At 39.8% G+C, this 27,903-nt stretch overlaps 1 protein-coding gene across 7 annotated transcripts in view; it reads left to right on the forward strand.

Moving 5' to 3' along the window:
• Positions 1 to 185: 185 nt before the first annotated feature.
• The window catches only part of BIRC6 (baculoviral IAP repeat containing 6), a 167,700-nt gene continuing 139,982 nt past the window's right edge, over positions 186 to 27,903 (forward strand). For 5 of the 7 annotated variants that reach the window (XM_048938004.1, XM_048938007.1, XM_048938008.1 and 2 more), the window contains exons 1-10: positions 186 to 526; positions 14,631 to 14,812; positions 17,452 to 17,589; positions 17,990 to 18,183; positions 20,109 to 20,220; positions 21,236 to 21,318; positions 22,461 to 22,683; positions 22,774 to 22,934; positions 24,575 to 24,633; positions 25,347 to 26,735. In XM_048938004.1, coding sequence (XP_048793961.1) covers positions 271 to 526; positions 14,631 to 14,812; positions 17,452 to 17,589; positions 17,990 to 18,183; positions 20,109 to 20,220; positions 21,236 to 21,318; positions 22,461 to 22,683; positions 22,774 to 22,934; positions 24,575 to 24,633; positions 25,347 to 26,735 — 2,797 coding nt within the window. In that variant the 5' untranslated portion in view covers positions 186 to 270. The remainder of the gene's footprint in view (positions 527 to 14,630; positions 14,813 to 17,451; positions 17,590 to 17,989; positions 18,184 to 20,108; positions 20,221 to 21,235; positions 21,319 to 22,460; positions 22,684 to 22,773; positions 22,935 to 24,574; positions 24,634 to 25,346; positions 26,736 to 27,903) is intronic. The other 2 variants (XM_048938006.1, XM_048938010.1) reach the window with 1 other exon arrangement.

Below are 27,903 nucleotides of genomic sequence, written 5' to 3' on the forward strand. Positions count from 1 at the left end.
CGCCCCTGGGAAGCCGCGCGCGCGGCCCAGCTCCGCCCCTCGCTTCCCTGCCGCCCGCCATTCTGTGTGACGGGCGGCCGCTCGTTCCCTCCTCCCGCTCTCGGGCCCGCGCTCGGTTCCGCGTCCGGCGCGATTGCGTCACTTCCGTCTCACGCTGGCGCTCTCCCTTTCCCCCTCTCCCCGGACCCGGATGGTGACTGGCGGCGGCGGCCGGGCCTGTCACTGAGCGGCCCCGGGCCTCTTGTCCTGAGGGCGGCGGCGGCCGGCAACATGGCGGCGGCGGCGGCCTCCTGCTCCGCGGCGGCGGCGGCGCCCGCTGGGCCCGGACCGGGGCCGGCGTCGGCCGGGCCGGGCTCCTGCGAGTGGCTGCTGCTGCGGGACGGTTGCCTGCGCTGCGACGCCGACGGGCTGTGCAGCCTGTGCTACCACCCGGCGCTCAACGCCATCCTGGCGGTGACCGCGCGCGGCGCCATCAAAGTCATCGACGGCACCTCGGGGGCCACGCTGCAGGCCTCGGCCCTCAACGGTGAGCGCGGCCCCGCGGCGGGGAGAGGCGGCGGCCGCCGTGCCGTGCGCCGTGGCGGAGGGAGGGGCGGCCTTCGGGCGGGGGTCGGCTGGCCCCGGGGCAGCGCCGAGGGGCGTACCCGGCTCCTCGGCGCCTCTCCGCGTTTGCGAGCCGGAGCCGTTCCTGCTCTCTCCGGCGGACGCGTTCGCGTGGGCAGCGGCGGGATAGCCGCGTTCCGTAACGCGGAGCGGCGTGGCCGCTGCGGGCTGAAGCGCGGATAGAGGAAGAAAGGGCCGCGTAGGGCGGCATTTTGCCGCTTCGGTTTTTCAGTGTCGGCAGCGTAAATTTGAGCCTTCAAGCGTGTTGTGCTTGGATGGGCGTAGTTCTCGTTGCTGTCGATGGGTGATACTGTAATGCGTGCGAGTACTGAGCCTTCAGCCGGGTTCGTCAAGAAGGCTTTCTCAAGGGTGTGATTTGTCTTGCCGCGAAGAATTATTGAAGATTGAAGTCGTTCTAAAAGTTTTTTGGTAGTGCGTTTTGAATGTACGTTTGCATTGTTCTCCAGGCTGCTGAGTGTCACGGCTGTCTTTGGAGCTGGTAGTAATATCTTTGCTGCAATGGTCAGACTAGTCCATCTTAGTGGCCTTTTCCAGCTTAAACTGTTCAGTGATCCTGTGGTAGAGAGACACAGTTACATGCTGGCTCAGGCTGCAGCACGTCGGTAACTACAAAGCAGTGATCTCTGTTGCCCACTGATGTCTTTTACTCTATTTAAAAACTAGATCTGTAGGAGAAGTTCCTTGTGCAACTCAGGCTTTTTTTTCCCCCTAGTTTGTGCATTTGTTCTTAGGCTGTGACACTTGTCAGAATATTGCAGGGTGGTTTTTTGTATGTTGTGAGAGCAGACCTTGGATTAGAAATTTGTGTTCTCACTTGTGTGTTTTGCACTTTGTTTCTCCTTATTGTTGTAGAGTTACGTGTTGTGAAGTGGATCCGGCTTTGCTGAGTGGTGTGAGTGAAGGATTGACAGTTGTCACCTGCATGTAGCCTAGCAATGTCAGCAATTGTACGGACGTGACACAGTCTGAGTAATATATGTACTTTTACCTTGAAAACCAGCAACTGTATTATAGTGCCAGGTTAAAGAGAACAAAACAAAAGAACATGATTTCCTCTCATGATTCGAAGTTGGGTGCATTATAAACTCATAAGTGGTTGGAGAAGAAATAATTTCTGTGGGATTCAGAAGTTGTCAGCTGCTTTTGTTGTACCTTGCTTGTATTGAAAGTGAGACTCTTGTATGGTGTTCCCCACTTTGTTCAGAATTCAAATCACTGCTTCTAAAGTACCCTTTCTTCTACCTTACTTCTCAAATGCTTCTACATTAATAACTTTCATTTCTCTTCTTCAAATAGTTACCACAATTTGAGGCTTGCTTCTGAGCTGTGGGGGAAGTAGGCATAAATGGAGGACTTGATTTGTAATTGGCTGCCTGTGTAGGAAATGTTTAATGATCACGAGCAGAAGTGAACTCTAAATCAAAGTCTGAGGTTTGGGTTTGTGGAGTTGGTTTTTTTTTTTTTCATTTTTCTATGATAAAATTCTTGCAGGGGATTTGATTTAGTATTCAAAACGCTAATGGCAATTTTCCCCTCCATAGTAACTATTTAAAAATAACTTACTGCTCTGCCTGTGTTACATACGTTCAGCCGTGTGTGCTTCCGGTAGTGTCAGTCTTCTCTGCGACACGGGAATGACTGCAAAAGATGGATTCTGCTCCTCCTCACATCAAACAACAGAGCTGGTTGCAGTGTGACCAAATATTGTCTGCTCCCAGATGGCTGATGGTTCTGTTTAAATTTATAACCTGCACTAATTTGAAGAAAATACAAGTGAACTTCATTACGGATTGAGACTGACGTGGCTGACAGAAACGGGGTACATCTCAGCAGTTGGTGGCTGTTGAGGCTGCTGTTGACTGTGCTGATTGTTGTCAGCCGTTCTTTGGAAAGAGGAGAAGTGATGTCTGCTTACTGTGTGCAGGACAAACTCTTGGAGTGTCAGATGTTGGTAGCTGGACACGCAGACCTGCAGGCCGGCTCTGTCCCTGTGTGCTCCCCTGACATGAATGACAAGTCAAAGTATATTGTTGCTACAGGGACTTCTGGTGCCACGCCTAAAAATAGAGTCTCTAGGAATTAAAACTGCTTCTCTTGAGAGGCTGCTGTCCTCCTTGGTGACTGGGCTGCAGGCCTTTTGCCCTGCCAAGAGGTTTGCGTTGGACAGAAGTGCTTTTGCATTTTTCTTGTTATCTGCGGGGATAAAAAAAAAAAAAAAACAACCAAACAAAACCATACCAGCCTTTCTCTCTAGAAAGCAGAGGAAGAAAAAGGATCCCTTAACAAGGGAAAGAAATAAAAATGCAATAAAATGAAATATCACCAAACCCTGGTATTGCTTTCATCCATGGTTTGCTGCGAGAAGATATTAAGCTTTGAGCTCCTTCTTAGTGAAAAGATTGAAGCTGTGGAATATTAAAATCAGTAGAGCAGTGGAGCCTGCATTGATCACAATGTATATGCGGATTGCTGTCATTGATGTATTAAGAGAACAAGATAAAAGATTCACAGCCAGAAGGCAGTTCAGTTATAGATCATGTCTTCATGCTTCCGGAGGTTTGGATGTGGTCTGTGGCCTTTGTGCTTCAGTTTCTGATGTCAACATAACTGGTCTGATTTATCTGATGATCTGGGGGTTGTTGTTCTGAGCCCAAATTGCAGGAATTCCATGAGGAATGCTTAGGCTTTTCGCTCCCATCCCGTGCTTCTTTGGGATGCATCACTGGATCTTCTAAGATCTGCCTCCTGAATGTGTGCAATCATTTTCTACTGTTTAAGTCTGTTCCCTGTGTGGGCTCTGTAGGTACATTCAAGACAGCCAGGGATCGGCTGCAACAGCTCAGGGTGTGATAATGAAAAAGAGTGTCATTGGTAAGGGGAAAATGAAGTGAGCATTTAGTGTGAACCTTTGTCTTACCTGTTCAGGATTGTTCTTTCTATTCTCTTAAGTGAACACCATCACTTCAGAGTGACCTGCAGGCAAATGCAAGAACGGTTCCTATGATTGCTGGCAGTTGAGCATTTCTGTATGCTTGTTAGCAGTGGTCACTTTGTAGGGACTAGTAGGAGTCTGTCACACAGGTCTGTCGAGTACTTTATTCCTGTTTAGCATTTCAGTGCTTCTGTGCTTCCAGTTTCAAGCTGAATGGTGGTATCCAAAGAACATGAACGATTCAAATACCAGTTTCCAGATGCAGTGCTAAGAAAGAACCTTTTCCTCTGTCTTGAAGAAAAAAACTTAAAAAGCCTTCCCCCAGGCAAAATAAAATTCTCCAATTTCAGGTGGCTCTCTTCGTGTTCGTATGATATTTGATTTGTCAGATCCTTTTATTCACAAATGAAATAAGAAAACTGTGTGAACTGAGAGAGTGCTGCAGTTCGCAGCAGCTTGACCAGGAACACAGGAGGAAACCAGGACGTACTGTGTGAGGGACACTGACCATCTTAAATGTTTCTGTCGTTTTTTTCTAGAGGAAATTGACATAGCAATGACATCAGAGTCTCATTTGCTAAAATATTTTTGTTTGTTTGCTGGAGTCTTTAAGATGACTATAGACGCCGTAACGGTAATCAAAGTACAGACCTCTGAATCCAAGTGCTTAATATAGAAAGTTGTCTGCTCATTGTATGCATACACCAGTTCCTGCAAGGGAAACAGAGATTCTGAATTATCGCCAGAGGCCCTCGTGTTCCTGTTCCTCCAGCAGAAGAATTTAGAAAGAAAGAGATCCCAGCCCAGGAGGGTCACCTGTGGCAGCAAGTTGTCCTCAGATACCTTTTCATTTTTATTTTTTGCATTTCTGCGTGGTGCAAGAAGAAAAGATTCTCTTCTGCAGCTTGGAAGTCATGGGTGGAGTTTGCGTTTTGTGTAATCATCTGGAAGATGCAGTTGAGATTCTCTGCCATCCATTTCTAGGCTTGAAATGCATGAAGGGCAGTAGCAGCAGTTCCATCTGTTTCAAGATCACTGCAGTAATACTGCTCAAGTAATTTCCCTTCATTAGAGTCGATTCAAACCTTTGTATCATTTGTTTAATTACAAGATAAAAAAAAAAAAATCTGATTACAGTACAATATTGCTAGGTATTTGACAATGTCTTGCTTTTGAATATACTTGGACCTGGATGACAACACTAACACTCTGGGAACAGTGTTCCTCAATGAGATCATTCAATTGATTTATTGATCTGAAGGCCATTCATGAGAAGTCTTAAGTGCTAACAAAACCCAATGAAACCGTAGGAGAATTGTCAGATTTGAGTTGTATTTAATACCAGAGAAGATTGTAGACTACTGTGTGCTCAATTTGTCTGCTAGATGTATCAACGTGTGTCCCATATCCCCTTTCAGTGTGCATCTTGCCAGCCTATCAAGATGCTGTTAAATGATACTTCCAGGCTCTGTGGAAACACATCTGCATTATATTCTGCAGAAGCTAAAATAAAATATCAGTTCTTTTTCATAGGCTTTTAAAGGAGTTTTTACATTACTGTTTATTGCAGGGATCCAGAAGTGACGGCAAACAGAGATGGAAGTGTATGCTGTGTTGCCAGGCAAAACATAAACATGTTTTTTTATTGACAGATCATTCGTATCTTGACTGATGGATTCATGGCTGCCATCACAACCATAGTGCTGGATGAGTGAAAATTTCAGAATCTTTTAATGTCAGAAAATGAGAAATTTCCCTTCCCTGTGCAAATGGAACTTGAAAAAGTCTTCTGCAGACAGGAAGATGCATCTTGAAATGCTCCTAACTGACCTGAAAGGGAAGTGCTGTGCTCTGCAGTGGGGATTTGAGCTTTGCCTTCCTGCTATATTGCATCTCGCAGGTAGCTGAGGTACTTGTGATGGATGTGATAAGGCACTTTTCAGCCGCAGTACTGATTGTCAGCCATCTTTGGTCAAGACAGCTTTTAACATGCTTATGTGACAAACTCTTCAGCACAGCTCCCAGTCATGTTGTAGACTGTATTACACCAAATGTAGAGATAAATATGTTCTGGTTGTGATAACTGCTTTCTTCCATCATATTCTGGACTTGAACTAGGCAGATAAATCTCCGTTTGACTCTTCAGTCATGGTAGAATGAGGAAGGTTTTTGCTTTGGATTGGCCAGTTTGTGAGTTTATCTGTTTCCTCTTCTGAACGTCATGATGTTCAATGATTTCTATCTGTATACACTCTCTTGTGCTATAATTGGTCCTTTTGAGCAGCCCTCTGTATTGTAGCTGGCTCTGTAGAACCCCTTTCAAAGTCCTTAGTAATACAGTTAGTAACAGTGTTTGCTATTGCGTTGGAATTGATCACTTGAGCTTAAGTGAAATGCAACATCTGGGTTTTCTTTAGACAGAGTATAAGAAAAAATGACCTAGACTGAAGTTTCATTGTAGTTGTTTTTCTTGAGGTCTTAATAGCGATTGTATTTGTTGAGTTTGTGTGTGTGTGTGTGTGGTATTATCTGGTCTTTCAGGTTTTCTTCCCAAATACTTTCAAATCAGGAAACAGAATTGTTCATCCTTGCTACTATAAAGATTCTTTTAATTTTCTCTGAACAGTAGGACATCATTAAAAAATGTTTCTTTAGGACATCTTGGAAGTGGAGATAAGGTTTACAGCCAGGCAGACTCCAGAACATATTTGGAAATAACAACTTACAACTTGTCATGTAATTATAATCATTGTGTTTCAGAAATTATTGGGGTATTTGCTAAAGCTATTCAGCAAATGTTTTACTGATATTTTTTACTTGTTACTCTGAGGAGAAGGGAATTTGCTTATCAGTTTGGTAGTCTTGAGAACGAGTGTCCTTCATGAAAATGCATATCCTTCCTTGTGCTGGTTTCTGAAGGATTGCATAGCATGGTGTCTGCCAGGCAGTTCTTCTATCTACTGTACAGTTCATGGGAGGAAAGCTGTGTGGTCTGTTGCACTTTCCTAACCTAAGTGAAGCAGGATCCCACTGAATATTTGGCAGCTCTAGAAGAGTTTGATGAACGCTGCTGACTGAGCAGCAGGCCATGGAGGCTATGAAGAAAAGCTGCATACAGAAAGGGTGAGCTGGAAGGGTGAAAGATAGCACTGAGAGATGTGGTGAATTGGCTGGGTAATGGTGGGAAGAGGGCTGGGAGGGGTTAGAGTAGGGGGAGGCTGGACAGATGGCAGCAAAGGAAAGGTGGGGGAGACTTTGTTGGAGATCCAGAAGAAATTGTGGAAAATTGAGTTGTCTTCTGCTGGATCCTGCATCCATGTTGTATTGGAAATGAGGGCACGCCGTGCTGCTAGACAGACTTTCTTTTAATAGTGGACTTTTTTCTGTCCTGTTTTCTATAGCTTTGTTAAGTCAAAATTAACATGCATAACATTTTTCAATAACTAATCATAGATTTCCTCTCTACTTAATAAAAAAAAGTCCCTAGTCTGAACTTCTGGAGGAACCTTCTTCCCACTACGTATTGAAGGAGCCTGGCAGCCTTAAAGGATGAAGTTAGCTTTTGTGAATATATCCTTACAGCAACACAATTTAGTATTTCGGTGTGGTGACTACATAAGTTGAGCTTCTTATGCTGCAAGTAGTTGTCTTAAATGTACAAGTTTCTTCAATTTTGCTGTCTTTTTGTAGAATTTCAGAAGGCATCCTGAAGAGTTGTTTCTCTTTTAAATGTATCTTAAACAGTAATGGATCTGGTCTTTTCTACTTCAGCTTTGCTATGTGGAAGCAGTTATTTGGAGATGAACTCTTTGAGAATACATTTAATTAATTTGAAGCCCTTGCAAGAATTTGGTGGAGTTGGAGCCCAGTAATACTGGATTCTGAACTGACTCATAATGACAGAATGAGATCTTGGAGTTGTGCTAGAAATATGAAATACCAGCTGAATGCTCAGTAGTGATCGTGTAAGTAATTACTAGACGAGTCCTCCAAAAACAGTCTGAGAATTCAAATCTGCAGTGCTTTCATTTGTGCCATTTTGATACTTCCATCCTCTAAAGAGTGTAACAGAACTACAAAGATAAGGTGTGCAGTGGCTTGTGCTTTCAACACAATCTACTGGCCCACAAGTATTCAAAGTGAAAAGAAAAAAGATGGGGAGTGGAAAGGTAAGGTTCTGGAAGAGGTTTGCCAAATTTGGGATTTGTGAGAAATATTTGGAATGAAATGTAGCTTGCAGTACATGACTGGAGGCATCAGAAGAAATGAGGAGATGCCTAGTTTAAAATAACTGCGAGAAATAGTAACACATGCACCTACACCTACTGAAGGTAGTAGTGAACTTATAACGGCACTGAACAAATTGATGGAAGAGAAGACACAATGGAAGGTCATCATATGGAACAGAAATGACGTTTGTTCAGAAGGTCCCTGAACAAAAATTACCCAGGGCTGAGTGTTACAGGAAGTACTGATGTATAGGCGCCCTTTCGTTAGCTGCTAAGCACTTGATCTAGATCACTGTCTTGGATTTGGGGTTTCTGTATGGTTGCTGCCTTAGACAGTGTTACATTTCCTCAGAAGTAACGTAATCGAGATAAATAATAACTCGGTCATCTAATGTAACTGTTGAACTACTGCTGCAGGAACGGAAGGCTTAGATTTACTCCTGAACCATTTTTTCTCCAGTCCAAACAAGGCAGTTCCCTTCACCTCTTCTCGTATGTTGCGTATTCCAGCTCCCTGGCCACCTTAGTGCCACTTTGCCGGACCTTTGCAAGTGCCCTGTCTCAAGTGGGCAGCCAAAGCTGGACGTGGAATCCTGCATGTGGCTGTAGAATTGTCCAGCAGAGAAAAATCATGCTTTTTCCCTGAACTTATCTGTGTGACTCTTGTGTGGTGAGTTTGTTGGTGAGGATGCGTTCCGACTCTCATTCAGCCTTGTACAATTAACAAATGCACAGTGAGAAGAATGGTGTGGTTAGGGTGGTATTTTACAGGTTTATAGTTAGAAAGATTATTGTGGTGGGAAGAAACAATCAAAAATGAAATGCTTACCTGTGTCCTAGGCTTGCAGTAGAAAACTCCAAAAGAGGTGATCCAGAAAGAGATCCTTCCCCAGTGTCAGTCAGCCCTTAAATGAGGTCTAGGAGAGGTGCAGCCAGGCTCCACCCCTTCTGGTCTCACAGTTGAATTGCCTTCACTTGTGCTCCCGGGACTGACTGGGTCCTTGCCTCAGGTGATCAATCAGAGGTTCAGGCCATGATTCAACACTTGCCATACAAGCCTGTCCATCAGGATCACCAGGTTCTTTCTATAGGGCTGCCACCTAGACATTTGTTCCCCACCTTCTGTTGATGGATGGAGTTATATTCTGTAACAGCCGTAAGACCTTGACATTGTTGAACTTAGAAGGTTTATCTCTAGCCATTTCTCTGGCCTTTTGGAGGTTTATATAAACGGCATCCCCACCCTTTAATGTGTCAGTTGCTTTTTGTTACCTCCCTCCTCCTATTTGATGTCACCCACAGTCTTGCTGAATGTGCATTCTGTCCCGTTCTCCAGGTCTCTGATGGAGATCGCAAGCCCTATCAGCCTTTCCTGAATGTCACCCGTAACTGCCAGTTACGTGTTGAATCATTAACCACCGACTTTGGGCCAAACAGTCCAGCCAGTTTTTTCATTCACCTTGTTTTAGTCCATCCCTCTGCTTTTGAGAACTCGTTGTTTCTGCCAGGTTGGTAATTTGGAAGCGCCTTATAATTTTGGGGCTTGGATGAGGAAAGGGGTTTAAAAAAACAAAAAAAAAAAACAAAAAAAAAACACCCCAAAAACCCTAACCCTCAAACTGGTTCCTGCCCATCAAGTGTGGAATTTAAACACAGCTGTAACTGGAGATACATCGTGGGTGAACTTGACTGAAATTTCTGAAAGACATCTTTCCTGAAAATCCATGGTTTTGTGTTTTTTGTTTTTTGATTTGTTTTTTTTTTTCTTTTTGAGGAAAAAAACTGAATAATGCACTGTTGCCTGTGATACATTTCCAGGAGAGCTGCAGGGACTGAAACTGTCACAGCTTACCTGAGTTTCTGCAAAGGAATGTAGACCACCTTGTAACATCTTTCATAGTTGTTTCTTCGGTGTAATGGTACAAAATCCTGTGAGTGATTGCATTCTGTGTAGTGGATAAGGCAGTGAAAGCATTTAGATAGACAGAGGTTTGAAACAACATGAGGAACATGGGCACAAAGAGTTCTCCAGGGTCTTCCTTCTGCTTCAGTCTTCTGCTTTAGATCTGTAGAGGACCAAAGAACCCCGTGTCTGCAAGCTTAGTGTTTAAGAGTTGTGATCTGCTCTGATCTCAGTGGGTTTTTGTTTGTTCTGAAACTCTGTAAGTGTTAATGTTAGCTTCTTGTTATGAGATGCTTGATCAGGACCCTTTTTGTTCGTAACACATGGTGCTGTCCCATGTTTTAGCCCAGGGAGTACATCTTCCTACACTACTTTAGCAATAATTATTCGAGCCAGCTATCATACAGTAAAACTGATACTAAAACAATTCAGTACTACTTGTTGGTGAAGGAAAATACAAACTATAAATTACATCTTATTTTTGATTGTTATTTGCCAGAATTGGATTTAGTCAAAATTGCAAATTAAGTGAAGGCACTTTGCGATGTGAAGCTTCGTACTTCTGCCTTCTTTAACAGTCTTGCTGTTTAGAGAGCAATTTTAGTTTTCTTTCCTGTTTCAGCTCTGAAAGTGGCTTTGATTTGTTCAGTCAGTTTGGTCTGCTATTGCAGCTGATGAGTTGCATGGAGGTGTCATACATGGTGTCATTTAAAAGTGAAATTGTTGCTCGTGAAGGAAACATGTAGGATCAAGTAGGTCTACTTCATTCATGCAAATTGAACTTGTTTACATCCACTAGATTTCTTTCCACCCAAGTTTGAGGATGTTCTTGCTTCACAAGAGAAGGGGCCATGGAGCATCTCCATAGTGGCAGCAGAGTGCTTTGCTGAGGTGATCCTTGGAGCGAATCAGGGGCTGCTCTTCTGCCTTTGTACCAATCTCTTCCCTTCTCTTAGTTTTTTGGATTCTGTTGTTTTAAGTAGCTGGAGATGTTCAGATCTAAGGATAAAATGTTAAGAGGACAATTAAAGCTTTTAGACTCCTGAAACTTAATTCACTTAGCTTCCCATGGTTGTAGGGTTTTGAAAGAGTACTGAGATACTGTTATGTTTCAGTTTTAATTATAAATGGAGAAAGTGGTGTCGGTGCACATAAAGTGTGTTGCTTTGCTCAGCTGATGGGAGCTCTATTTCTCTAGAAATACAGCTTTATAATAATAATACAGGCCTAATTGCATTTGTAGATAGAAATGATGGATATTTCTTTAGGTCTGATTGGTCTTGGATATTGGCATTATGGAATTAGTGCTATGATGCATACATTTACTGCTCTCACTTTAGCTATAGATAGCTATAGGATAAGGCCTAATTTACTAACTTAGGAATTATTTGATGGTTTTTGTTTTACGTTGGGAGCTTCTTAGCATGAGAATTACTAGCTACAATATATTGTAGTGCAGTCACATTGGTCAGTAGTTTTCAAGACATTTTAACTTCTTGGTAACAATGGAAAAGGTAAAATATGTTACTGCCAACATTATCCTACATCTCTTCTTGATGGCGGCCCTGAGTATTCATGGAACAGCCACTTTCTTTTGAGCTCTGGCTTCCTTGAGCAGTAAAATTCAGACAAGGCTTTTTTTATACTCCTGAAAAAGTAAGGCCATATCTGTAATTGGTTTGGTTCATCATAATGACTGTAAACAGGGGGTCACAATAGATGCGTTAAGATCTTGATATATTCTACAAGCAAACTTGTTTTCTCTTTTTTTTCTTTTCGTTTTGTAGGTCAGATTTTGATCACAGGAAATTGGTAGTCCTTGTTCTGTATTGCTTGACGTAAAGAAGGTGCAGGGAGAACTTTCCTTTTCTCAAATTATTCATTTCTACAATCTGATGTTAATTTGCTTTTGTTTCAGCTTCTCAGGTTACTACCTGTAATGTTTTAGTAGATGACATATACCACATGTTGGGCTCTCAATTCCAGTGTGCCAGGTTTCCTTATAGGAACTGACAAAAACTGAATGATTTTGTTGTGATTCATTTTGTTTGTAATCCTAGACAGATAAGCAGAGTTGGGAGGGGCTGTGATTTAATTGTGGTTAAGACTGGAAAGCAAAATTGTTAAAAACTTTGGCCATTTCTCCTTTTACCACCCAGAGTATATCATAGCTGAACGAGTGGGAGCTAAAATGAGAATAAAAGTTGAGTTTTGGTGATCTATCTCAAGTCATTAATGAATTTACATGGAACTTTTGAGCTGTGGCTTATGAAGAAATGTTTCACTACTTAATGCCAGTGAACATAGCCAGAGTGGAGAGCTAGTTTATGTGTAGTGGAACCAGGAGGTTTGCCGACAGATATTGGTTGGATCCTTTGGTACATTGTAAAATATCAGTCCCAAGTTAGAAATGACCCTTCTGCAGATGCTTTGAGGATGAGTAAACTTCTATAAGCATTTTTTTCTATGCTGGTGATGTATAAATTCTCTTGTTTCCTGGTTCTCAACTAACTGCTGTAAACAATGCAACCAGCAGTATGTGAACTGTGATCCACTTTGTGACTAGTAGTGGAATCATCTTGAAATGTGTTCTTTGAACTTCAGAATTAATCTGCTCTGTTTGCAGAATAGCTTGTCAGCAGTTCAGAGGCTATGCAAATTGCAAACCAGTTGTTTGCAGAACATGTTTCTCTGGCTGTTGAAACAATGCTAAATATTGATGAAATATTTTTCTTGGAGTTCCATCAGCTTAGAAACTGATTTTTTTTAAGAGATAGCTTAGCCAGATCTTTCTGGCAACCACAATATAAGAAGCCCTGTGAGAATTGTAGCTGTTGGGCAATGTTTTTTTTTGTGCTGTTGTCATAACTTTTGTAACAGAGCAAAAATAGTATGTTGAGTAGACACAGATTACCTACTGCATGGCCTTTTAAAATTAGGACTGATGACACAGGGGGTATTTGTTAGCCAACTTGTGGATCAGACATGAGATTTCTTTTACTGTCTCTACAAAAATGAAAAAAATAAGAGTGATCTATCTTTGAAAGACATACAGAACCAGGGCTGCGACAGGCTGCTGAATGCAGCATGAACCTTCTCATGTGGTTGACAGGAAATAAGAAAAGTGCAAAAGAAATGTTCACTCTGTTGGCACTGCCTGGAAAGGTGAGCCACTTATCTTCTGGGAAGGAGGAGAAGAGGAGCGATAGATTAAAAAAGGGTCCTATGGTGTCAGAATCCATCACTTGGATCACACTGAAGAGACTGCAAACTGTGTTAATCTACTGTGACTTCTAGTTTAGCACATCAGATACTTTTCATTTTATTTACGTGATACTTTCCTGTACTTTGTTACCACTTATGTTTGTAAAGAAATTAAAAAAATAAACGCCTTTTTGTAAAAACCATTATTTTTTTTTCTGTGGGACGGCTTACTTCCTTGCCTGCAGTTGTGTTGGCTGCAGAAATTCTTAGGTGAAGAAGTCCAGCCTGTTGGCAAAAACCAGTGTGAAAGTGGTTGAGGTGCTGTTCAGAGGGCCCCTTCTGGTGAGATAGAACCAAGGGCTTCTCAGTTATGAAGTGATTTTGTTGCTCTTGAACTATTTGTGGCTTGTACAGTGATGGTTACAGTTGCGGTATTCTTCGTGCAGACAAAGGTTTATGTACTGGAATGAGAGTATGAGTCATTGTTTCAAAAGATTTGATGAGAAGGGCAGCTGACAACTATTCTCGAGCTGAGTTTCTGAGAGAGGATGCAGTGTGGTCAGGTTGATATGCCCTCTGTTCTGAGAAGTTTTAATTTGCTTTTGTCTACACCAAACTGTGAAGATGAGAATGTGGGAATTATGTAGCTATCTTTATCTCCATGCCAGCTACCTAGATGACAGTTTTTAATTCTTTGTAATTAGAAACAGCACATAGCATCTGAAGAAAGAGGAGAACAGGGTCAAGACTCGATTAGTGCAGAATTTAAGGAAACCCCTGTTTCTGTGCAGCAAAAACAGACCCATATTGACCATGGGATGGTTTCAACTTGCCCTTGGCATGATGTGTCCTTATACTTCAGCATGCTTAAAGTCTGCTTATGTAGCAGCAGCTTACATTTTTATGAGTTAAAGCACTTTGCATTCTACGTAGATATTACATGGCTTTGGTTTTAGTACCTGTCCAGCCTTGCACACGTAATAACATTGGGTATTTAAATGTTTCTTGGGATAATGCCCATTGCCACAGGCTGTGCTTACTGATCTGCAGCCACTTTTGCCACTCCCAGCAAACCTCTGACCTGTTACTGGCATGAGATGGGTAGTGCAGACAGAAGTAAGCTACCTTAGCATCTCAAGGAACCTCTCTTTCTTATCTCTGACAACGTACAGGTGCAGGCAGCACGTAAGTACTCCAGAGTTCCTTCTCCTCACCCACGCTCCTGTTCAGTCCAGCTGTTGTGCTGAGGGATTGATCTGCTGGGTGGTGGCAGTGCTGGAAGGCGTGGGCTGGAATGGCATTGGCTCACAGCATTTGCTGTGCTTAGTTCTCAGAGGTTTGAGTATTTTTTTTACTTAATGAATACTAATTGGTCCTAATGATAGTTCAACAGTTGTGTCCTACTTCTCATGCTGGTATATTTTAATTCTTATTATTGATTATCAGCTAATATCATGTACATCAGATGTCTTAGACTTGAAAGCACTGGCTTAGGCCTTCTGGTTGGAATAAGATGTGAATGATGGCTTCCATTACAGCTTTTAAAATGGATCTTTTCGTTTTTTTTTAAGTACAAAATAGAGCAGATGTGATGAAAGTTATTGTAGCTAATAAGCTACTACTTGCCCATCTCGGAGAACAGATTTTGCTGAAGTCTTATGTTACTTTTGAGAACAAATATCTTTTCTAAAATAAAAGCTGTTTTCTAATATAATTTTTTTTGTCTTTCCCTTTATAGCTAAACCAGGTGGACGGGTGAAGTGTCAGTATATTTCTGCTGTGGACAAGGTGATCTTTGTGGACGATTATGCAGTAGGATGTAGAAAAGATCTCAACGGCATCTTATTGTTAGACACAGCTCTGCAAACACCTGTTTCAAAACAAGATGATGTGGTTCAGCTTGAATTGCCTGTTACAGAGGTAAGGTACAGGAAAAAGTAGTGTATGTAAATAACTGTCAGAAATACTGAAACCAGATGTTTGTTCTCCAGTTTCTAGTGTGACGTTAACTGCATGTAATGAAAAAGTTTCTTAGTTACTAGCCTTTACATAGCACTAACTTACTGTAACTACTTGTATCTCAAACAAATGAGAGCTTCCTTTATCAAGAGCACATTATTTTGGAACATCAGTGACAAGAAGTAAGGATATGATTCCAGAGCTTTGTCAGTGCTTATGAGTGGGAACTTTGGAAGTTGATACTGCTGGGCATCCTTGTTTTGTTATTTTGTTTTGTTTTATACCTATGGCTTTCAGTGGAAAAAGAGAGACAATATAACCAAGCACTTATTATCACTTTAAGGGGTAAAAATGTGTACCTTTTTGCTTGGAATCTAATGCTCAGGGTTTTATTCAGCCAGCATAACATCTCTTAAATGAGATAGCAGGTACATTAGTGTTTTCCTATTTTACCTTTGTAGCAGTTGGGCAGATCAATATGATGGGAGGATCGGCACAATAAAAAGGTGCTATAAAGGAAGGGAAGAAGACTGCTTACCTGGATCAGAAGATTCCAGGTTCAAAGGAGAAAGCTCCACCAGAGAGGGATCTCCGGAATGAGGTCCTTCCCCAGTGTCAGTCAGCCCTTAAATGAGGTCTAGGAGAGGTGCAGCCAGGCTCCACCCCTTCTGGTCACACAACTGAATTGCCTTCGCCTGTGCTCCCAGGGCTGACCAGGTCCTTTCCCCAGGTGCTCAATCAGTGGCTCAGGCCGTGACTCAACAGTTCCCATACACCCTGCTATGAGATACACTCTTGGTGAAGACAGTAGTTTTCACCTGTGTGTGGTGACTGTGACATAAGGGAGATAAAACTGCACAGCAGTTTCAATTACAAGCGAGATTAATGATTTGTTTGGGAAGAACATAGAGCATCTGCCATTGCTAGTATTTAGGGCAGTGCATACATTAAAAAAACAAGAAGAAGAAGAGTGGACTGCTGAATCCAGATTCTAGAGCTTTAAAGCACTTTGAGAAAAGTGGGCTTCCCAGTTTATAGAGGAAATAAATTTGCTCTAAATTATACAAAAACTTATCTTGAACAATGATTTCAGATAACTGTGTGAATGTAGGTTGTGTGGTTTACTGGTGGTTTTTTGAACTGCTTGTCTTAAGCAGGAGTAATAGCAATAAACTGTCACTTCACAGACATCTTTACAGAGAGGTTTTCAGGTTTCTGGTTTTCTGGGCTTTCTGACCCTGGTGTCAGTTTTAGATCATTTGTGGGTAGCTATGAAGTCCTTGAGGTGTGTGGCTGACCAGGAAGGCTAACAGGGTAGCATTTCCAGGCCAATGACAATTTTGCTGTCATTGGTTTGTATTCTCAGATGGTTTAATACAAGTACAAACTATAAGATCATGTCAGTTTTTTTAGCTAAATATTCCACTGGATCCAAAGACAGTCGTTGGGATTGGACTGGAGGAGTTGAGGGCCAGATCAGTGAGATGGAAGGAATATCGTTAGCAATATTCAGATCTTATTTTTAGCTTTAAACAGGAGTTACCCAGACTTCAGAAGGTTTTAGCAGATATTGAAACAGACATCATAGAAGTGTATCAGTCCAGTTCTTTCATGAAAGGAAGATAAGGAATTTTTATTCAAAACTTTATTAGTCTCTAAAATTTCTCTGCAAATCTTTGCTCTTAAGTACTTTTTTTTTGTATGGTTAGTCTGCCAGCAGTGTGTGTACATTTCTAATAGGCAGCACTGACACATTGTTTTAGTGCCTTTATGCTGGATTTGCTTCCTCCTACAGCTCTACAAAATTATGAACAATGTGTCTGTTGATCTTACATTGTCTGTGAGAGACTTTTGAAATGTGAGTTGTGCATAATACTTTATGGAAACATGAGCAACAAATACAGCCTTAGCTAAGGGACTGATTTAGCTTATTCTTGTCTCCCCTGAGCTCCCCAAGCATGTAACCAGGTGGCCATTTGACCGTTCTGTAATTCCTGGCTGTTTAAAGTCAAGGCTGGCAGTTGCCCTTTGGAAGTATTTCCTTTTGTTTGTAACTCGAAATATTTAATGGAACATTGTTCAGATGTAGCCTACTTAAGAACAAGTATGGAATGCTCTGTGCTTGGTGCACGAGGTATGCCTTTGATTCTTACCTGTGATATGACGTGGTGCAAACTAGAAACAGGTGGGAATGGAAGAAAAAAATTGTATAAATGGATGTTTAGAATGTTCTTTTTCTGGGTGCTTTATTTCTGAGTTGAAAATTTCTCTAGGCAATAGATGTCATCTGTTTTGCTTGGCTTTAATATGTCATATGTTAACTGTATGACTGACTTGTTTAATGTTTGTTAATATTGTACCTGAGGGAACTTGTAATAATTACTAACATTGCTGCAGAGATTTTTCCATTGGTTGGACTGCAGAATAAAATTTGGAACTACTTGCTCAACTCCGTGTCTTCTGTAGGAGTTGTGCTGATACAGTGTAAGATAAACTGGGTATGCCAGTATGTGTTTCCCAGAATGATGAAACAGTTGTAATTCCTTTCTGTAGCTATTCAGCGTGGATGCTAACTGTCTTCTTGCGCATCTGCATTTTAGGCTCAGCAGCTGTTATCTGCTTGCATAGAAAAAGTAGATGTTTCTAGCACAGAGGGATATGACTTATTCATCACACAACTGAAGGATGGTTTAAAAAATACCTCACATGAAACAGCAGCAAATCATAAAGTTGCAAAGGTAAGAATTTGTTTCTGTACTGTCTAACATGGATTCTTAACTTTAATTTGCTTAGCTACTGTTATTGAAGCATGCAAAATGCTTAACTTAGTGTGATGGTTTTCATTTGCAGAGGGCAAAATCTATTATGTGTTCCTTAGTTCCTCAGGTTGAAGTTTGATTTGTTAAGCAAGAAACTAACAAGGCACTGAAATTAAAATTTTGAAGATATTATATTTCCTTGCATTGTGTCTGTATTGTTTTTGTGTCCATTCCTGTATTACTGCTTAAATTGATTGAAATCAAGAAAGATTGCAACAGATGCATTTTCTTTTGCTTCTGAAATCTTTGTGAGCTATTTGTTGTTCAGCAGTCAGAATCTTAAAATATATTTACCTAGGCACTTTTTCTCTCCATTTAGTGGGCAACGGTTACGTTCCACCTTCCTCATCATGTTTTGAAGTCTGTCGCCAGTGCCATTGTAAATGAACTCAAGAAGATAAATCAAAATATTGCTGCCTTACCTGTAGCATCCTCTGTGATGGATAGGTTATCTTACCTCTTACCCAGCGCTCGACCAGAACTTGGTGTGGGACCTGGTCGGTCTGTGGACAGGTACATTAAGATGAAATCAGTGATGAATTTGACCCTTTAGTTGGATTAGAATAAGCTCCTAAATAATCTTAATTTCTTTGCTGAAGGGAAAAACATGGAATTAATCCTTTTCTGTACCTTGTTGCTATTACACATACAGCTATTAAATTGTTTCAGGTAGAGTGTACTGTACCTATTGGTAAACTTAAGAGAAACATTTATGGTTGCCAAAAGAGAGTTCTATTTGCAGTGCTGCTTTAGTTCTAGTTGGATGAAGTTGCTTTGCTTTCAGAGAGATACCGGTTGCAGCCCTAAATTTAGTTCTGTAGGTGGTATTGTAACATGTTAGTATGTGTTCACCCACATTTTACTTTTCGTAACGTTTGATTATTGCTGTGTCTGTACAGTCAAGTGTTCATGACTGATTATTTGAGTTATCAACTCTACTCAATCTAGTATTTAGTGTAAACTTTACTGAGACAGCAATGTTAAGATGTTCAGAAACCACGTAGCTTTAAGAGCTTATGTAAGCCGCTTTTGAACACAGAGTGAATAAATTTGTCTACCAGAGTTAGAGCATTCCCACTATGCTACATCATGAAATCGATTCCTTTTCCTTCATGCAGGAAGGAGTTATGCCCATGCTTTGTCTTTTAGAGGATAAAGTTTAGGAAGTTGTTACCTTTGAGTATAAATGCTACTGCTGAACTCTGTAGTCTGCTGCTATGTGTTTGGGATCAGAGAAAATTTACCTCATAGACTATTGCTTCATCTCTTTCTGATCTTAGTGATGATGTGTATGTAAGTGAGTAACCTATTGTTTTAACTTTCATAAGCTGACTCGTTAAAATGTTGGCGAATCTTCAAAGTTTATAGATGAGTGCCTTCTTGAAAGTTTCTATATGAATAGTATTTTGAAACTATGTTAACTTTTCTTTCAGTGATTGAATCTCATACTTCCACTCCTCAAACCTTCCCATTTGATTCTAACTTGCCACATTGTATTTTTGAAAATGGTAAAATATCAAGTTAAGGCAGCCCTTACAGTGTGTTGCAAGAATAGTTTACTTCCTTCGTAGGAAATGTTTAATATGTCCATTCTCTCTAAAGACAGCAAAAACTTCTGATGCTGGGGGGAAGAAGCAGCAAGATGTGAGGCACTTCCCCATTGAGCAGCAGTAATTCTTCCAGCTGTGTGCACCTTTCTGTGCAGGATGGTGAAATGTGGCATGATACTGGAATACGTTTGTTGAGGAAAAAGAAATTATGATAGTTGTGCTGTATTTCAAACTAGAGAATTAATTACTGAAATTAAACAAGGAAGGTGGCAAAAAGAGATGTGTATTTTCCTTGTAGGTGTTGCATTTACGGAGGATTTCAGATTTTGTGGTTTAGTAGTCTATAATTTTCAAGTATTACAGCATGCAGTGAGTAACATGTCAAGGAGTTCACACCATATTCTCAGTCAAGCTTAAAATATCCCTCTGGGATATTTTTAAGCATGAGTATTCATATCTGTTCAGTTAGTTAACACCAAAATTTCTGCAGTAGTTGTAAAAGAAACCCCTTCAACAGTTCTATTAGTCTAGGTTCTCAACCCGAAATGCAGAGGAGCTCTGGATGCTTTGCTGCAGTTAGACCAAATAGGCTACATGGGAGCTTACTTAGTTGTTTGCTTTTAAGGCCTGTATGTTGTTGTGCACTGCTTATGTTCTTTTGCTGACACACTTTAGGCCTTCAAGTGTCAGAACTTTGTAATGTTTCTGTGACCTTCATCAATAATGTTGAATATAAGTTACAGGTAACAATCTGTTATTTCTAGCAGTATCTAAATTATTGAAAAATATGTCATAGTTTAATTTTAGTTTGTAGGGTTTTTTTTTTGTCTGCTTTTACGATTCTAGGTGATTCTAGTTTTGGATAATGTAGAATTTTTGCCCGTCTAGGTCTTTGATGTATAGTGAAGCTAACAGGAGAGAGACATTCACTTCATGGCCTCATGTGGGTTATAGGTGGGCACAACCAGATCCTATGGCTCAAGCTGGATTCTACCACCAGGTAAAAGGTTTTGTTGTTTTTAGTATTTGTCTCCTAGGTGAGGGTTTGGAAAAATGCCTTTTGTTTTTTTTTCTTTTAATCAATTCCTGTAACGATGCAGAAAGCATAATAGAAAAAAAAAAAGTCATTCAACTCTTTTTGTGTTGTTTTTTTAAAAAATTCCTTTCTTTTTTCCACACCTTGAGGTTGCTTCTTTTTTGTAAGATCACTAAAAACATTGTTCTAAACTAAGCATGATTATAAGGTAATTATAAATATCAAGTAAATCTCTCAAGTAAAAACAAGTAACTTGGCAGTTAAAGAGTTAGCATCTCTTTTCCTCCTCACTAGATTATTGTGTAAATATCATTGGTTTTTACAATACAAGTATATACAAGTAAAGCAAAAAAAACCAAACCAACTTGACATCAGAGTTTTTTTAATTACTCCTTCCTAGTGTGATTTAAAGAAACTGTAGAGTAACACACAGCAGTCCTAGATCACGTTACTAAATTGTTGAGTAGTAAGATGATACAACCTCAACATTCTAGTGCACTACTCTTTCCTATTTCAATTTTTCATTCTTTGGAATTATTTTTACTATAAAATAATTGTTTATGGAATGGATTTACATAGTGATGGCTAGGCAGTATGTGTCAGGATTTGACATAAGGATTTTACAAGCATGCAGCTAAATTCAGCTGAGTTTCTGACTTTTTTTTTTAAACTTTGTGAGCTTTTTCCATAGCAATAAAAGTCTTAGTAGTAATGCTGTTCACTTGAGTTCTATTTCTGTGTGATTTTTATCCAGTAGTTTGTACAGGCATTGATTCTGGATCTCTTCTATAGAAATGTGGTGTATCATGGTTGGTTTTTCTAATGTGAAATATTGCCCCTTTAAAGTATGTAGTTTGGGGCTTTTAATGCATCTGATGTGGTGCTTTCCTATGCCACTAGAAGGAGAGTTACTTAATCACCTAATTAGTGTTTCATGTTGTATAGCTACATGAATTTCAGTTGTTTTTTATGTTTATAGCCTGCTTCATCAGGAGATGACAGAGCCATGTGCTTTACCTGTAGTGTATGTTTGGTATGCTGGGAGCCTACAGATGAACCTTGGTAAGTTTAATGGTATTTTGAATAGATTTAGGTCTGTGCTGAAGAGATCAGAAATCTTCAGAGGCTAAAATCCATGTACCTTGATAGGATTTCTGGTGAGTTTAGGAATAATTACTGATGAGAATGGATTTCCAGAATGATTCCATGGAACAAATCACAGAAGAATTCCTTGTACTTTGTCAAATTTCTGTGTAATAGTAAAACCAAGAAATGTAGTTGGTTTTATTTCGTAAATCTGGTTTTGCTGTTTCTTTTTAGTTATTTTCTGACAAAGATGATGGCCAACATTTCTTTGTAGGGTTCTGAACTCAGTCTTCTGTATGATTGTGATATGAACATAAGTTCTTGAACTGAGGAGGCTGTGTAGTATGTATTTGCCTTTTATGTCAAATTCAAGAGCCATTACTAATTTTCTGAGTCAATCAAAATTGTACATAGTGACAGAAATGCAGAACCGTATTTTGGTTTTCAAAGGGTCGTTAGTATAATTATCATCGTGGCTGTTAATTTATGATCATTATTTGAACAAAATGAATTTCTGGCTTGCCTTTTCTTTTTAGCCTTACCTTTCACAGTTCCTCATCTCGTTTTCCTCATTTGTTTCCAGATATTTTGCAATTGTGTAATTGCTCTTTGCCATTTCTCTGCTTCTGTCAAGTTTAGATGCTTACTGTTTTTTTATGCTTCTAGGTCAGTGTGTCATTCAATTTCAGTTTCTTCGTGGATTTAAACTAAAGATAGGACACTGTTACTTCTTACTAAAGCTCCTTATAATAATCTAACAATAACTCACGGTAATCTAAAGTATGCCTTTTTTCTTCGTGATATCATAATGGGCTACTGCCTGTAGAACTTTTTTTTTCAATAAAATGGATGGATTTTTTTAAATGATGGACAGCTTCCTCAGTTTGAATTTGAGTATCCATCAAATGATCAAAGACTTTAATCAAGTCTACTATGGAGAAATTGTAGGGAAAGCTGTTTTAGTAACTTCTGAATGATCTTGTATAGCCAGCTGCAGAAGCGTTCAGTTTCAGAAATGGTTCACTTTCAGCTTCACTTCATGATGTGAGTTTGTGTAAGATGTGTGTATTTTTGATGTGAGAAATCATTTTTGATATGTCTGTTTTTAATGTGAAAAGGTCTGAACATGAGAGACATTCCCCAAACTGCCCGTTTGTCAAGGGTGAGCACACTCAGAATGTACCTCTTTCAGTCACACTGGCAACAAGTCCAGCACAATTTCCCTGCACAGATGGCACTGACAGAATAGCCTGCTTTGGATCTGGAAGTTGCCCTCATTTTCTAGCTGCCGCGACAAAGCGAGGAAAGATCTGCATATGGGATGTTTCCAAACTTATGAAGGTATACAATATAAAGAATTATTAACTAGTTAGTGTGATTTAAGCATCTTGATGTAAGTTAAGGCCTCTTCTGCTTTTTCTTATTTCTCAGGTCCACTTGAAATTTGAGATCAATGCATATGATCCAGCTATTGTGCAACAACTTATGTTATCGGGAGAACAGAGCTCAGGGGTTGACTCAAGGAGACCAACACTAGCATGGCTAGAAGATTCATCTAGCTGCTCAGATATACCAAAATTAGAAGGAGACAGGTATGTCATTGTGTTAAGTTCATGTTTTTTGAAACATGAGATCAGTAGGAGTGTTTTCATGGAGATAGTTTTTTGTAAATGACTGTGTTCACTCAATGCATTGCTTAAAAATGTGTGTGTGTGTATATGTATATGTATAAAATGAAAATGAAATGAAAGCCAGTTCCATTTTAGTCCTGTTGTTTCAGTTTTTCATTCTCCACTAACAAAGAAATACCTAATCCCATTGCTATTCTATGCTGGTGTTCCGAAGCTGGAAAAAAGCAAGGAATACAAGTTTGGAAATGCCTTTTCATTTTAATTATGGATTATGTATTTCAGGTTGGAAAATGAAGATTATTTAGATTTCTAGAAAGTGTGTTTTCTCTGATTGCATCTACTTAATTTTTGTTTATGTCAGTCATAAAATAAGTCTTGTGGCTGTGGTAGGAGTTATTTTCACTTGTGACTAACTTTTAAATGAGTTAGAGAATATACTGATGCTTAGAAAGTGCCATGGAGTGTAATACTCCTTCATTTATGCTGCTTACAGTATGTTACTAGAAACTCCTTTCTCATTAAAGCTCACACAAAATAATACAGTGATGCTGCTCAAGACTAAGTGTCTTCTGTTCTACTTAATGCATATGAAGCTTGCTGTGCATTTCCCACCCAAGAGGAGGGTGGATGACAAACAATTGAATTGTTGCTCTTGTCTGGTGAAATAAAGGTTGATCAGGTTTGAGTCAAAAGAAAAGACTTTTATCTTGGGCCAGAGGAGAAGGTGTCCAGTTTGTTTAAATGTGGGGATCTAACTTGGTACTGGGAGTTATTAAATCCAAAAGTACGAAGACACTACTGTTCTTTCTGTATTTAAAGGTCCTGTAATAGGGAATTGTTTCTCCTATTAGAAAAGCCAAATGTGTAAAGCTTTGTATATTGTTAGAACTACTAAACAACCTGTTTCTCATGAAGAATGATCTTGAACAGAATCTGCCTTTATGAAAACACGACTCATCTGGTAGTATTTTTAAAAGCAACACGATGATTGTATCCGATTTCCTGAAGGGAGTGTTTTTGTTTATGTCTTTTGTGCTTATTCTTCTTTTGAAAAATTTAGAACTTATTCAGTTATTTTGAACCATGGGAGGATGATGTTGGTAACTGCAGTGCTGAGAGAGGAAGACATTACACATGACTGGAACAGGACTATCCTGAATTGTGACAGTGTCTGTGTTAGCTGCAAGATTGTGTTAGTAGAATCGAAAACCAGTCTGACAGCTCCACCTTTCAGAGACTGTTTTGAAGAACTTTAAAGAGGGTGTCATCAGTTTTTAGGAAGTTTTTCCTTCCTAAAGATTTCTGAGAACTGGTTTTCGCTTTCATTTAATTTATGTCTGAATTGTTGGGAATTCAATAGCAGAATGAGACTAGTTAAAAGCAGAATTTGCTCTACTGGCTCAATGTGTGTTGACAAAATCACTATGATGGCGTCTGTTACGAATTCATCAGTAGATACAGATGGTGACTAAAAAAATGCAGGGTAATAGCAAAGATTTGACACTTTTTTTAACTAATTTGATTTATTGAATAATAGGAATGCAAGCAGTGTACATGGTGACATTCATACATATGGTTGGGGTTTTTTTTTTTTTTTTCAGTGATGACCTACTGGATGATTCAGACAGTGAAGAGCATTCCAGATCAGAATCTGTAACAGGTAGGTTATATTTGATCCATGTATTATGTAGAGGTCAGGAAGGAAACTGTTGTTCTTAGGCTCTTAAACCCTGTCCAAAGCAGAGGATATTGTATTCATGGTATTAGGAGGAAAAAAGAAAAAAAAATTGACCTAGAAAGCAGTGGCAATAGTTGTCATTCATGTGGTGGAAAGAATACACATAAGAGAAAAGAAAAACTGTTAAAGAAACTTTCTGAGAAAAAGAACAAATGACAGCTGTCAAAAGCCCTTTAAATTCAGGGGATTGTTAGAGAGAGTTCTGTATCTAATTTCCTTCTGTATGTGGTCTTTGATAAAAATTAGCTTTTTTCTCTTTCTGAACAAAGGTTTCAGATGTAAGCAGAGCAGTGCTATGCATAGTATTTCTGTGTTATTTTCTGAGAGGTCTAAGCAGAAATTTTTATGAGAGGGAAGATTTACGTGCTTGCTTTTCATAATCAGTTTGTTCCTCTGAATTGAGAGCAACAGGGGAGGAAAAATAGGACATGCATACACACAAGAGCTCGTGTTGAGGGAATGTTTCTAGGCCTTTTCTATTGTTTCATGACTGTTAAGTCCTGGACAAACAGAACGTTGGAACATACTGAGTCTGGAGCAGTAACTTTCTCTTAATCATGAGAGTGTGTAACATATGTAATACTGCAATACCTTTTTTTGTTTTTGAACATATATTAAAAATTTCTGCTTTAAAGGGCATACATCGCAAAAAGAAACGATGGAAGTCAACCTCGATATAACAGCTCTCAGCATTCTCCAGCAGCCTGAAAAACTTCAGTGGGAAATTGTTGCAAATGTTCTAGAAGACACGGTTAAGGATCTAGAAGAACTTGGGGCAAACCCCTGTTTGGCCAACTGTAAGAGTGAAAAGATGAAGGAAAAACACGTGGAGCAACACAACATTCCCTTTCCTTGTTTATTAGCTGGAGGTCTATTAACATACAAATCACCTGCTACCTCTCCTGTTAGCAGTAACTCTCAGCGGTCACTGGATGGCTTAAGCAGGACTCGAGGTGAGAGTGTCTCAGAACAGGGATCAACTGACAATGAATCCTGCACTATTTCTGAACTGAATTCCCCTCTGGTAAGGAGGACTTTACCTGTATTGCTGCTATACAGCATTAAGGAGTCTGATGAAAGAGGAAAACTTTTTTCACAGGTGAACTTTATAAGTAAAAGTATACATGAAGATGGTTTCACGGTTCCACAGATCATTGAAATGGAGCTGGACAGTCAAGAACAGTTGCTGTTACAGGATCCCCCTGTGACTTATATTCAGCAGTTTGCAGATGCTGCAGCCAACCTAACTTCTCCAGACTCAGACAAGTGGAGCTCCATGGTTCCCAAGCCTGGGACATTGGTTCAGTGCCTGCGTCTGCCAAAGTTTGCAGAGGAGGAGAACCTGTGTGTAGATTCAATCACTCCTTGTGCAGATGGAGTTCATTTATTAGTAGGACTTCGGACTTGTCCTGTCGAATCTCTGAGTGCAATAAATCAAGTAGAGGCCTTGAATAATTTAAATAAATTAAACTCAGCACTATGTAATAGAAGGAAGGGTGAAATAGAATCAAGTCTTGCTGTAGTGAATGGCACAAGTATCGATGTAATCCAACATGAGCCACCAGCAGATGTAACAACTCCTTTAATAATTCAGCCTGAACAGAGAAGTGTTAGCGGTGGATACCTAGTGCTTTATAAAATGAATTATGCCACTAGAATAGTTACTTTAGAGGAGGAACCGGTAAAAATCCAGCATATCAAAGACCCCCAAGACACAATTACCTCAATGATTTTACTCCCACCAGATATATTGGATAATCGAGAGGATGACTGTGAAGAACCTGTAGAGGAAATACAATTAACTTCTAAAAATGGCAGTGGGAGAGAGAGAAGATCTGAGATCTCTACTCTTGGGCACCTGGTAATAACTACTCAGGGAGGATATGTAAAAATACTAGATCTTTCGAACTTTGAAATTCTGGCCAAAGTGGAGCCACCTAAAAAAGAGGGCACTGAGGAACCAGATATGTTTGTCTCGGTGATATACTGTTCGGGCACAGACAGACTATGTGCGTGCACCAAAGGTAAGACTTTTTTAAAGCTGTTTTCTTAATGTTTATTTCACTGTAGTTGTATTGTAGTATAGGATGTTAGAATATAAATCTCAAAATAGCAATTGGCAAATGCCTTTTAATTTATATGCTGTTTACTTTTGTAGTAGAGAGCATGGGTTCCAGTTGATTCCTTCTCCCAAATGTGGATTTTAATCGCTAAAATGAGAATTACTTTTGGTTATGTCCAGTATATTGGTGAACTTTTGTTGTAGTGTCACAGATTTGCTTAAATCCCAGACAAAAAAAAAAAATCCCAAAAGTAATTCTTTTGTGTAACTATTTCTATGCTAGATTTCTCTGTTTCAGAATAATGTCTTCTGTCTATAATTGTAGATACTCAAGAGCAGAGAAGGTGATGCTTTTGTACCTTCACCAGCTATCGATTAAGATTATTTACTTTCTCACAGGACTGCTGGTTCTGCTTAGGCCTTTTTGTAATTGGGATTACTCTGCCTTGACTGTGAGAGCTAGACCATCCATCCAACATCGTTAAATATTTTTTAAGAAACACAGTGTATTTCTGTTCATTTTTAACAGTTCAGGCACTTCTATTGCTATAGTTTTTCTCACTTCTGAGAAATCGGGTTCAAAGCCATAAAAAATATCTAGTTTAGTAGTCTGAGTTCCAGGATTTTATAGCAGATGCACTGAAGCTTTGGAGTCCAAGTGTTTTATGCTGAAATTTGAGGCTTTTTAAGGAATGAATGTATCTTAAATTTTTTTTATATAACTGTACTGCATAAAATCCAGAAATACAAAAAGAAAAAGCAAATGAGAAAGCTTTACTATTGATATAACCTTTTTGTTGTATTATTTGCTCTACATTTGCATAGAATTCCCTTAGCTTCTGTTGTGTTCAGTCATGGCTATCCTTAATCTTTCTAATGTAAGAAGGTTAAAATTTCTTGCTTATCTGTCAGGTGACTGAGAAGGTGTTTTTCTTAATTATTTATTTCTTAAACACTGTTTTCTTAGACTTCTTCCAAAATCCCTTTGCAGTCTTTGCTCTTCGGTTTTAATCGCCGTGTATAGGGTGATCCCTGCAGACTGACAGTGTAATGAGGATTTTTGTTGAGAGGGGAATGGAGCCATTCACTGATTTATTGAATGTTAATCCCAGCAAATAGCTTGCAGTGCA

Source organism: Lagopus muta, chromosome 2 (genome assembly GCF_023343835.1).
Source record: "Lagopus muta isolate bLagMut1 chromosome 2, bLagMut1 primary, whole genome shotgun sequence".
Taxonomy (NCBI): Eukaryota; Metazoa; Chordata; class Aves; order Galliformes; family Phasianidae; genus Lagopus; species Lagopus muta.